This window comes from Fringilla coelebs (assembly GCF_963513975.1).
Source record: "Fringilla coelebs genome assembly, chromosome: 24".
Lineage (NCBI taxonomy): Eukaryota > Metazoa > Chordata > Aves > Passeriformes > Fringillidae > Fringilla > Fringilla coelebs.
The window spans coordinates 7,157,134-7,169,824 of NC_140050.1; the positions used below are offsets into that span (position 1 = coordinate 7,157,134).

General features: G+C 54.7%; 1 protein-coding gene across 1 annotated transcript in view; it reads left to right on the forward strand.

The window, feature by feature from the left end:
* FBN3 (fibrillin 3) overlaps positions 1 to 12,691 on the forward strand; it is a gene marked incomplete at both ends in the record, with an annotated part of 73,737 nt that overhangs the window by 38,677 nt on the left and 22,369 nt on the right. Inside the window, 12 exons of the mRNA XM_084220966.1 lie at positions 631 to 906; positions 1,634 to 1,687; positions 2,923 to 3,048; positions 3,858 to 3,983; positions 5,168 to 5,287; positions 5,697 to 5,834; positions 6,078 to 6,128; positions 6,422 to 6,547; positions 7,448 to 7,675; positions 9,033 to 9,158; positions 10,026 to 10,154; positions 12,312 to 12,437. Coding sequence (XP_084077092.1) covers positions 631 to 906; positions 1,634 to 1,687; positions 2,923 to 3,048; positions 3,858 to 3,983; positions 5,168 to 5,287; positions 5,697 to 5,834; positions 6,078 to 6,128; positions 6,422 to 6,547; positions 7,448 to 7,675; positions 9,033 to 9,158; positions 10,026 to 10,154; positions 12,312 to 12,437 — 1,626 coding nt within the window. The remainder of the gene's footprint in view (positions 1 to 630; positions 907 to 1,633; positions 1,688 to 2,922; positions 3,049 to 3,857; positions 3,984 to 5,167; positions 5,288 to 5,696; positions 5,835 to 6,077; positions 6,129 to 6,421; positions 6,548 to 7,447; positions 7,676 to 9,032; positions 9,159 to 10,025; positions 10,155 to 12,311; positions 12,438 to 12,691) is intronic.

The following is a 12,691-nucleotide window of genomic DNA, read 5'->3' on the forward strand; positions in this document are numbered from 1 at the left end:
GTTTCCTTTCCTCATGTCCCAACCCTCTCTCCCTGTCTCCCAGCCCTCCCTCCCTGTCTCCCAGCCCTCTCTCCATGTGTCCCAGCCCTCTCTCCCTGTGTCCCAGCCCTCCCTCCATGCATCCCAACCCAAACCCTCTCTCCGTGTCCCCCACCCGTCTCTCCGTGTCCCCCACCCCTCTCTCCCTGTCCCCCACCCCTCTCTCCGTGTCCCCCACCCCTCTCTCCGTGTCCCCCACCCCTCTCTCCGTGTCCCCCACCCCTCTCTCCGTGTCCCCCACCCGTCTCTCCTTGTCTCCCACCCCTCTCTCCCTGTCTCCCATCCCTCTCTCCCTGTCCCCCATCCCTCTCTCCCTGTCCCCCATCCCTCTCTCCCTGTCCCCCACCCCTCCCTCCCTGTCTCCCATCCCTCTCTCCCTGTCCCCCACCCCTCCCTCCCTGTCCCCCATCCCTCTCTCCCTGTCCCCCATCCCTCTCTCCCTGTCTCCCACCCCTCTCTCCATGCATCCCAGCCGTCTCTCCGTGTCCCATCCCTCTCTCCCTGTCCCCCACCCCTCTCTCTGTGTCCCCCACCCCTCTCTCCGTGTCCCTCCCCCCGAGCTCACCCCTCTCCCCTCCCTGCCCCGCGCAGACATCGACGAGTGCGAGACGCCGGGGATCTGCATGAACGGCTGGTGCATCAACACCGAGGGCTCCTTCCGCTGCGAGTGCCTGGGGGGCCTGGCCATCGGCGTGGACGGCCGCGTCTGCGTGGACACCCACATGCGCAGCACCTGCTACGGCGGCATCAAGAAGGGCACCTGCGCCCGCCCCTTCCCCGGCGCCGTCACCAAGTCCGAGTGCTGCTGCGCCAACCCCGACCACGGCTTCGGGGAGCCCTGCCAGCCCTGCCCGGCCAAGAACTCGGGTGAGGCCATGCCTGGCTGGGCTGTGCTGTTGGTTGGGATGTAATCCATATCCATAATCCATATCCATAATCCATATCCATAATCCATATCCATAATCCATATCCATAATCCATATCCATAATCCATATCCATAATCCATATCCATAATCCATATCCATATCCATAACCCATATCCATACTCAATATCCATAACCCATAGCCATAATCCATAGCCATAATCCATAGCCATATTCTATATCCATTGTCCATATCCATAATCAATATCCATAATCCATATCCACAATCCATATCCATAATCCAGATCCATATCCTTAATCCATATCCATATCTATCATCCATAATCCATATCCATAATCCATATCCATATCCATAACCCATATCCACAATCCATATCCATAATCCAGATCCATATCCTTAATCCATATCCATATCTATCATCCATAATCCATATCCATAATCCACAATCCATATCCACAATCCATATCCACAATCCATATCCACAATCCATATCCATAATCCATATCCACAATCCATATCCATAATCCATATACATACTCAATATCCACAATCCATACCCACAATCAATATCCATAATCTATATCCATAACCCATATCCATATCCATAGTCCATAATCCATCATCCATAATCCATAGCCATAATCCATAGCCATCATCCATGTGGGAGGGTCCTGCCAGGCTGATGGCTCTGTTGTGCTCTGTCCCCAGCGGAATTCCAGGCTCTCTGCAGCAGCGGCATCGGGATCACGGCTGATGGCAGAGGTGGGTGCAGGATTCCAGAGGGACGTGCAGGATTCCAGAGGGATGTGCAGGATTCCTCAGGGGCGTGCAGGATTCCTCAGGGGCATGCAGGATTCCAGAGGGACGTGCAGGATTCCTCAGGGGCATGCAGGATTCCAGAGGGATGTCCCACAGCACCCTCAGCCGCTTTTCCTGGAGCAGGGATGGATCTGTGGGAGCTGTGCCAGGAGAGGCTGGGCTCCCATCCCTGCTGTGACGGGAATGAGCAGTGGGACACTCCCGGTTGTTTCATTCCTCCGCTTTCCAGCTGCTCCTTGGGGTGTCCCAGGCAGAGGGAGGTGACACACTGTGCTGCCAAGGGGCTGCTTTCAGTTCCAAGAGGCCCCGGTGCCAGCCCTGGGCAGTGCTTGGAGCAGCAGGGAGAGCACAGAGCAGCCAGGCAGCCACTGCCAAGCCTTCCACAGGGAAGGAGCCAGAGGCAAAACCCCGGTGGCTCCTCGGGCTCCCATCCAGGGCTCCTTGTCCTGGCCAGAGGCAGTCCCATGGGAATGATGAGGCTCTCTCTAGCAAGGCCACGCTCTGGTCATTCCACCCCTGCCTGGAGCCAGGGCTGCACTCAGAGCTCTCCAGGCTGCGTTTCCCTGGATGGAAGCGGGCTCCAGGAGCGTGGGGACAAAGGCCAGCAGTGCCTGGGCAGCCGTGGCCATCTGGCACTGCGGGGACCCTGTGGTGCCAGCACAGACTGCCTGGGGCTTGCCAGGGGGAAATCTCTGCCCTGGCACCGGGGGTTGGCTCCCAAAGAGCAGAGGAATGGGTGCTGCTGCAGGGAAGGGATGGTGCCCACCTGGCTGGCACCCTTCTGGGTCACTCGGTGCTGAACCCAGGGATAATTCAAGGCCTGAGCTCAGAACTGGGATCAAGAAGACGCTGGGATGTCACACAGGGACCTGAGAGCCCTTGACATAAAACTGGGCTTATCCCAGCCCCTTATCCAGCTCTCTCCTCCTGAGCTCAGAGCCCCAGGCTGGCTCAGGACAGGGAGAAGCTGTGGCTGCCCCATCCTTGGACTGTCCAAGGCTGGACAGAGCTTGGAGCAGCCTGGAGCGGTGGAAGTGGAACGAGATGGGCTTTAAGGTCCCTCCCAACCCAAACCACTCTGGGACTCCACGACTCCTGCAGCCAAGAGCCAGGGGGTGGAATGTTTCTGTCTTTGCACTTGCTGGGCTCCACCTCACGTTGCCTCTTTTGCCTGCCAGACATCAACGAGTGCGCCCTGAACCCCGACATCTGCCCCAACGGGATGTGTGAGAACCTGCGGGGCAGCTACCGCTGCATCTGCAACCTGGGCTACGAGTCCGACCCCACGGGCAAGAACTGTGTGGGTGAGTCAGGCTGGAACTCGGGGGGCACGGGGTGCCAGGCACCTCCAGACCTGCTGCAGCACCTGGTCCCCTCCAGCACCATCCAAATTCCCCCCAGCAGTTGGGCTGGGGGGAGAATGGGAAGGGTGGAAGCTGGAGAGCTCATGGGTGGGGATAAGGATTTCAGTGGGGAAAGGAAAACAAGGAATTTGTTCCCTGCTCCCGTGGGCTGGTGTTCAGCACCTCCAGGAGAGCAGGGGCAGCTCTGATTTCTGCTCTGGGAGCAGGGACAGGACCCAGGGAAGGGCTGGAGCTGTGCCAGGGGGGTGGGATGGAGAGCAGGGAAAGGTTCAGGGTTTGGGATGGAGAGTAGGGAAAGGTTCTGGGATTTGGGATGGGGATCAAGGAAAGGTTCAGGGGTTTGGGATGGAGATCAAGGAAAGGTTCAGGGGTTTGGGATGGAGATCAGGGAAAGGTTCAGGGGTTTGGGATGGAGATCAGGGAAAGGTTCAGGGGTTTGGGATGGAGAGCAGGGAAAGGTTCAGGGGGTTTGGGATGGAGAGCAGGGAAAGGTTCTGGGGTTTGGGAGGGAGAGCAGAGAAAGGTTCTTCCTCCTGAGGGTGGTGGGCACTGAATTCCCCCAGGGAAGGATCCATCCCAGCCCTGCCAGAGCCCCAGGAGCCCTTGGACACCTTGGGGCAGGCTGGGATTGTTGGGGTGCCTGTTCAGGGCCGGGGTTGGATCAGATCCCGTGGGTCCCTCCTGGGACTGTGTGGGGGAAACTAACCCGGCCCAAAGCAGCTCACAGTGCCACATCTGTCTGTCCCCAGATGTGGACGAGTGCAGTGTCAACAGGCTGCTGTGTGACAACGGGCTGTGCAGGAACACCCCTGGCAGCTACACCTGCACCTGCCCCAAGGGCTTCGTGTTCCGCACCGAGACCGACACCTGCGAAGGTAACGGGGCCAGGCAGCCCCAGCTCCTGCAGAAGCCACAGCTGAGCTCCTGCCTGGAGCTGCAAATCCCTGCTTCCCTCCCCTCTGCGCTGCTCTGGGCTGCAGCAGCTGCACCTTTGGGGTTCGGGGGGGGTTTACCTCATTTTTAGGGTTTTTTTCCCGTGGTTTTTAGTGATATTTCACACTGGGTTCAAAGCAGAATGGACACCTGACCCACATCTGAGCCTGGAAACCAGAGCAATTTCCTCCAAGGCCACAAAATTTGAGCTTGAGGCCTGACCAAAATTGCAGGGTTTGGGGAATTTGATGGAAAGGGTGTGATTTGGAGGAGGAGAAATGGTTTCCTGTGCACAGAGGCCTCAAATATTTGAGAGCTGGCACTTTGCACACAAGTGCTCCAACCACCCTCAATCCAAATAATTTTTTTAAATCTTGTATTTTTTTATATTGTTGTTAGGGCTCTCTATATTACATGTTTGTACCTATAATTTATATATTTATATGGAATTTATATATAATTTATAATTTATTATTAATTCTGCATTATAATATCAAACATCTAATATATATTATATATTATATATTATATATTATATATTATATATTATATATTATATATTATATATTATATATTATATATTATATATTATATATTATATATTATATATGTTATGTGTTATATGTTATATGTTATATGTTATATGTTATATATTATATATTATGTGTAATAATATGTAATATGTAATATAATACATAATATATAATATAACATATAATATATTATATATACCATATGATAAATAGGTAAAATATATGTATTATGTAATATCTATTATATATTATGTATAATATACCTTATATTACATATATATTTATTATGTGCTATATCTATTGTATTAGTACATTATATAATATTTTGTGTTCTTCATATTTTATGGTTTTCTATTTTACGTTTATGTCATTTCTATATTGCATACTTTATATATTTATATATAATATAATATATTTTAACACATTTTAAACTTTATTTTTCTATTTAACACAATGTCAAATCCAATTTAAACCCGCCTTTCTTCACTCTCTGTGCTCTCACCTCCTCCAGTTTGTGTCCCCCTGAGGCCATGTCCCTGTCACTGCCCCCAGTGACCTTTGTCCCCTTGTCCCCTGTCCCTCTGTCCCCGCAGACATCAACGAGTGCACGTCCAACCCGTGTGTGAACGGGCTGTGCCGGAACAACGCCGGCTCCTTCGCCTGCGAGTGCTCCCCGGGCAGCAAGCTGGACCCCAGTGGCACCATCTGTGTGGGTGAGCAGGGCCACTCCTGCCAGCGTCACCTGCACCGTCACCCGGCCTGGCACGGGGACAGGAATGCCACAGGGCAGGGATGGCTGGGATGCTGGGGGGGATTCCTGGCTGGGAGGGGGCTGGGGGCCTGGGATGGATTTCCCCTGGTGCCCCTGGCTCCCTGGCAGCGTCTCCAAGGCCAGGCTGGAGCACCCTGGGACCAGGGAAGGTGTCCCCGTGGCAGGGGTGGCACTGGCAGGGTTTTAGGGCTCTGGGGACCAGCCTGGTTTGTGGGAACAGCCACATCCTAAGGGAGCAGTGACTCCCAGGAGCAGTGGGGAGGGACAGCTCTTCCCAGCTGCCTCTCAGGGCTCCCACGCCCGGGCTGGGGGCACGGGGCAGCCCCTGAGCCGCCGGTGTGTCCCTGCAGACAGCATGAAGGGCACCTGCTGGCTCAACATCCAGGACGGGCGCTGCGAGGTCAACATCAACGGGGCCACGCTGAAATCCGAGTGCTGTGCCACCCTGGGGGCAGCCTGGGGCAGCCCCTGCGAGCGCTGCGAGATCGGTGAGGCTCTGCCAGCCTCGGGCATTCCCGGGGCAGTGCTGGGGTGGGGATGGAGAGCAGGAGCAGGGAGAAATCCTCACGGGGTGCTCGGGCACTGCCAACGCTCTCAGGGACACGCTGGGGTGCTGTGGAGGGTCAGGGGCTGGGCTGGGTGATCCCGTGGGTCCCTCCCAGCTCCGGGTGTTCCGTGGTTCTGTGGGAAAGCTGGAGGGGTTTCCTCACTGACATCCCTGTCCCTTGCAGACACCGCCTGTCCCCGGGGGTACGCCCGCATGAAGGGGGTCACCTGTGAAGGTAAAGTGCTGCAGGAAGAGAAAACTGCTTTGCTTGGGAATGTGATCACTGTTCTCCTGCCTCTCTGAGTCTTGGGAGGGAATCTCCGCTCTCTGGCCCTTTGTCTGTCTGTCTGTCTGTGTGTCTGTGCCCAAGTCCTGGCTGTGTTTCTGCCTGGTTTTCATGGCTAAGTCGCCACTTGGATCCCGGTGGGCAGCTCTGGGCTCCTCCCAGCTCCTCCAGGAGCCCCTTGAGGCCCCCCTGGCCATGTCCCCGTGCCATCCTCACCATCCCTCCCCTGTCCCACCCCCCAGATGTCAACGAGTGCGAGGTGTTCCCGGGCGTGTGCCCCAACGGGCGCTGCGTGAACTCGGCCGGCTCCTTCCGCTGCGAGTGCCCCGAGGGGCTGACCCTGGATGGCACTGCCAGGACCTGTGTGGGTAAGGACCCCTGAAAGACCCAAAGAACCTCCCAGCTGAACCAGAGTTTCAGGTTTTATAGTTGCTTTTATAGTTTTTCAAGATATTTACATTTACTCAACAGACGCATTCACTGCCTGCTCTTAATATTTGGCTTTGGCTTAGACTTTCAAACCACTTCAAGCCATGATTCCTTTGTCCCTTGGTAATAAGAAAAAATGGTCATAAGAAAGAAACCAAGTTCTCAATGGGTGAACGAGGAGCCATGTCATTCTGTGAGCCAGCTAGAGCCCCTATCTTTTAACTTTCTCTCTTCCATCACGTTGTCATGGGGACAGCCTTGGTGTGGTGGTGTTCGCAGGGGTCTCAGAACGAGGGAAGAGATGAGAATCTTGACTCCATGTTTCAGAAGGTTGATTTATTATTTTGTGATATATATGATATTAAAAGAAAATGATGTATTAAAACTACACTAAGGAAAGAGAAAAGATTTCATCAGAAAGCTAGCAAAGAAGAGAAAAGAATGAGAGAGAGTCCGAGACAGCTGGACTGTGACTGGCCATTAATTAAAAACAACCACGTGAGACCAATCACAGATGCACCTGTTGCATCCACAGCAGCATATAATTATTGTTTACATTTCATTTCTGAGGCCTCTCAGCTTCTCAGGAGAAAAATCCTGTCAAAAAGATTTTTCATAAAACATGTCCGTGACAGCCTTGGTGTCTTCCTTGAGAGAGACACGGGGCTTTCAGGAAGCCTTCTCTGGCTCACAAAGAACAGCCCAAAAAATGCCTTTCCTACAAGAACGCTTAGAAAAGCTTTACAAAGTCGGTGCCAATGCCTTTCCTACAAGAACGCTTAGAAAAGCTTTACAAAGTCGGTGCCAGCATCAAACCCGTGTGCGTGCTGTGTCCGCAGACGTGCGGGTGGAGCAGTGCTACATGCGCTGGGACGAGGACGAGTGCACGGAGCCGCTGCCCGGCAAGTTCCGCATGGACATGTGCTGCTGCTCCGTGGGCTCGGCCTGGGGCTCCGACTGCGAGGAGTGTCCCCGCGCCGGCTCCGCCGAGTTCAAGGCGCTGTGTCCCCGCGGGCCCGGCTTCGCCAACCGCGGCGACGTGCTCTCGGGACGGCCCTTCTACAAAGGTGGGTGCAGGGGACACCAGGCTGCGCTGGGGACGAGCCTGGGCTTGGCTGAGCCAAACAGCAGCACTGGGGTGTTTCACCCCAGGGACTTTTGGCCATGGGTGTGTGGTGTTTCACCCCACAGACACTTTTGGCCATGGCTGTGGTGTTTCACCCCAGGGACACTTTTGGCCATGGCTGGGTGGTGTTTCACCCCACAGACACTTTTGGCCATGGCTGGGTGGTGTTTCACCCCACAGACACTTTTGGCCATGGTGTGTGGTGTTTCACCCCACAGACACTTTTGGCCATGGCTGGGTGGTGTTTCACCCCACAGACACTTTTGGCCATGGCTGTGTGGTGTTTCACCCCACAGACACCTTTGGCCATGGCTGTGTGGTGTTTCACCCCAGGGACACTTTTGGCCATGGTGTGTGGTGTTTCACCCCACAGACACTTTTGGCCATGGCTGGGTGGTGTTTCACCCCACAGACACTTTTGGCCATGGCTGTGTGGTGTTTCACCCCACAGACACCTTTGGCCATGGCTGTGTGGTGTTTCACCCCAGGGACACTTTTGGCCATGGTGTGTGGTGTTTCACCCCACAGACACTTTTGGCCATGGCTGGGTGGTGTTTCACCCCAGAGACACTTTTGGCCATGGCTGGGTGGTGTTTCACCCCAGAGACACTTTTGGCCATGGTGTGTGGTGTTTCACCCCAGGGACACTTTTGGCTGGCTGGGTGCTGCCCTGGGCACGTGGGGACAAGTCCAGGTGTGCAGGAGCTCTGGGGGTGGTGGGATGGAGCTTCCCCCTGTATCAGGGGCTGCTCCTCAGGGTTCCCTCTGGCAGAGCAGCTTTAAGGCAATGGGGAAGGAAAGGAGTGGGTTCTGCTGGAGGGTTTGGATCCAGAGCTTTATTCTGGCCCACAGCCTCTGAACCCACAGCAGCTCCAGCAGAACTCCTGAGCCCGTGGCTGCTGCTCCTTTAACCCCGGGAGAGGGGCAGGGAAGGGGCAGGGAGCCACCAGCCAGGGACAGGAGGGGAGGGCTCAAGGGACAAAGGACACCTGGATGGCTCAGTGCCTCCGGGGGTAGAGGGCATCCTTTGAACCTGCCAATCACTGGATTTCCTTCTGGAATTCAAGGATTGACAGACAGTGATGGGAGGGGTCAGGGAGGGGAAAGGAGAGGTGACTGACACACCTGGCAGGGAATCTTCAGGGGAGGGACCCAGGTTCTGAGGTAAACCCTGAAATCACGCTGCAGCAGGTGAGGAAGGGTAGTCGGGGCTGGTGCTTGAGCTGGGGGGGGTCTCAGCTGGAGCTGAGGGGGTTCATGGAGAGCCCCCCTCGCTGGATGTCTCTGATGCCCCCCAGATGTGAATGAGTGCAAGGTGTTCTCTGGGCTCTGCACCCACGGCACCTGCAGGAACACCATCGGCAGCTTCAGGTGCATCTGCGGCAACGGCTTCGCCCTGGATGCTGAGGAGAGGAACTGCACAGGTGAGGAAACCCCCTCTGGGCTGCTGCTGCTGCTTTTGGGGGGCTCAGGGGGATGGGGATGCCCAGAGGAGTCCCTGCCATGGGGAGGAGCCAAGGGCAGGACCACGAGCAGGAGTGTTAAGGCCAGGGTGGACGGGGTTTGGAGCAGCCTGGGACAGGGGAAGGTGTCCCTGCCCATGGCAGGGGTGGCACTGGGTGGGATTTAAGGTCACTCCAACCCAAAGCATCCTGGAATTCCATGATTCCACAAGGCTCAGCCCTGCCCCGGGGAGCAGCAGGCAGAACTGCAGCCTCTCCAAGGATAGGGAATGCTTTTATCTGCTGGTCCCTGGTGTGCCTGCAGGCAGCCCAGCACCGGCTCTGGCCCTGCTGGTGGCCTGTCCTGCCCCACTGCCTGTCCTTGTCCCCATGTTAGCCTTCAGGAACACATCATCACAGAATGATTGTTGCAGGTGCTTTTATTGAAGAGCTCTGGGTGTCAGGGCTGCACACCCAAATCTGACCTGACATGGTTTTGGGCCAAACATGTTTTATATTCTATTGTTCTATTGTTATATAGTTTACATATTAATTATGAAACTTACATTGTTGTATTGTATCCATTGATTTCATCCAAGCATGGATTTCTCGTGGTCCCCCTCAAACCCCTACCATAGTATTTCATGATTCTTTAAACAATAATTATATCGAATCACATCTAACATTATATCATTGATCATGTGCTGACAGCACAGGTGCAGTTTCACACGATACAAGGCCTAACATTTCCCAGGGCCTACCTGGGAATTCTCCCAGGGCCTGCTAAGCCTTTCTTTCCAACTCCCCAAATGAATTTTCTATGATTTTACAACCTTTCACCCCACCCAGACATCGACGAGTGCCGCATCTCCCCCGACCTGTGCGGCCACGGCTCGTGCGTGAACACCCCGGGCAGCTTCGAGTGCGAGTGCTTCGAGGGCTACGAGAGCGGCTTCATGATGATGAAGAACTGCATGGGTGAGGGGGCTGAGCCCCCAGGGGCACCTCCTGACCCTCCTGGGACAGGGCAGGGCCCTGGGCACGGCCAGAGCTGCCCAGCTCCCTGGACACTGCACCGATCAATTCCCGTTGCCATGGGGAGCTCTGGGACACCCTGTGCCCCCTCTGAGACACCCTGTGTGCCCCCTTCCCCCTCTGGGACACCCTGTGTGCCCTTTTAACCCCCTCTGGGACACCCTGTGCCCCCTCTGGGACATCCTGTGTGCCCCCTTCCCCCTCTGGGACACCCTGTGTGCCCTTTTAACCCCCTCTGGGACACCCTGTGCCCCCCCTGGGACAGCCTGTGTGCCCCCTTCCCCCCCTGGGACAGCCTGTGTGCCCCCTTAACCCTCTGGGACACCCTGTGTGCCCCCTTTTAACTCCCTCTGGGACACCCTGTGTGCCCCCTTCCACCTCTGGGACAGCCTGTGCCCCCTTTTAACCCCCTCTGGGACACCCTGCATCCCCTTCCACCCTCTCAGTTCTCAGGGCTCCCTTCACCTGCCCTTTTAACCTCCCTTCATCCTCACACAGTTCCTTACAGCTCCTCCCGTCGGCCCAAGGCTTATTTTTATTCTGTCAGAGTCTCATCTGTTTTCAATTGAATAATTCTTGTTTGGAGCTTAAAAAATCCCATCAGTGACCTCAGTACCTCAGTTTGTCTCCAGCAGCTCAGCCAGACTCCTGCTGTCCTCTAATTCCTGGCATTCCACGTTCCTGTCCTCTGTCCAGCCAGACTCACTTGTCTCACTGACCTGCTCTTAATATTCTGCTTTGGCTTGGACTTTCAAACCACTTCAAGCCATGATTCAACACCATTTATTTGTTTTTCATGTTTTATTCTCTGTGCTCTTTAAAATAAATCACTGCCCCTGGCAGGGGCTTTGTCTTTTCCCTACAATTTGTAGCGTGGGTTTCCACAGCTCCCACTGATCATCCTCCTCCTTCTGCTCCATTTCTGGGACCCTGGGAATGTCACAGTCCTCACCCATGACCTGCTGCCTTCTTGCAGTAGTTGGGTTTCTAATCTTTATAGAAGGATATAAATTTCATTGTTCTTTTTTTGAAATTTAATGCTCACTCTTATTTGTCCAATTCCACTTTATCCTTTTTTTCTGGGTGACAGGGAGCTGAGTCATCTCACCCCAAAGGGGGTGGTGACGTTTTGTCATTGCCTGTGGTCAAGGATTAACTTCTTCCCACCTGTGTTTGGCAAAAGAATTTGGATTCAGCCTCCTGAGGGAGGAATTCTTTGCAGCCTGGGGCAGGGGACAGCACCAGCAGTGAAAATGCAGCCTGGGATTCACCAGGAGCAGGCTCCCACTGATCTGGGGGTGTTTGGTAGGGACCTGCCACCCCCATTTTCAGGTGTATCCCAGCCCTCTTTACCTGAAAACCTCATTTCCTAGTCAGGGAAAATAACCCATTCTTAATTCACTGCTGGAGTCAGGAAAATAAACATGAGAGGAAAATGAGGGTTTTTTAAAAATATATCCAACCTCAGTCCCTTTCTCTGCTGGCACTGAGGGGCTCCTGGGCTCTGCTGAGGTCGAGGCACGAGCTGGGATTTCCCAACAGTCAGACTCCAACCAGGAGACCACAGGAGCCAAGCCCAGCTTTCCCTGCTCTGTCAGCCCTGTGATATTCCCTGTTCTGGGATCCAAGCCCAGCTTTCCCTGCCCTGTTAACCCTGTGATATTCCCTGTTCTGGGATCCAAACCCAGCCCTGTTACCTGTGTGAAATTCCCTTTTCTGGGATCCAAGCCCTGCCCTCGCTGCCCTGTTACCTGTGTGATATTCCCTGTTCTGGGATCCAAGCCCTGCACTCCCTGCCCTGTTAACCCTTTGATATTCCCTGTTCTGGGATCCAAGCCCAGCTTTCCCTGCCCTGTTACCTGTGTGATATTCCCTGTTCTGGGATCCAAGCCCTGCACTCCCTGCCCTGTTAACCCTTTGATATTCCCTGTTCTGGGATCCAAGCCCAGCTTTCCCTGCCCTGTTACCTGTGTGATATTCCCTGTTCTGGGATCCAAGCCCTACACTCCCTGCCCTGTTAACCCTGTGATATTCCCCGTTCTGGGATGCTCCCCCACTGGAGAAGCCTCTGGAAGGGCCCAATCCCATTTTCCTGTGCAGACATCAACGAGTGCGAGCGGGACCCGCTGCTGTGCCGGGGAGGGATCTGCATGAACACCGACGGCAGCTTCGAGTGCATCTGCCCCCCTGGGCACGAGCTGACAGCCGAGGGCAACACCTGCATTGGTGAGGGGCACAGCAGGGAAACCCCACGGGCAGAGCTCCTGCAGGGCTGCGGGTATCTCCTTCCCATCCCATCCGTCCCATCCCTGGAGGTGGCCGAGGGCTCGGAGCAGCCTGGGCTGGGGGAAGGTGTCCCTGCCTGTGTCCCTGCTTGTGGATGATCCTTAAGGTGCCTCCCACCCAAAGCCTTCTGTGCTTCCATGATGAGTGGGCCCAGCTCATCCAAGAGGAGCTCATTCCAAGACCAAGAGCTCATC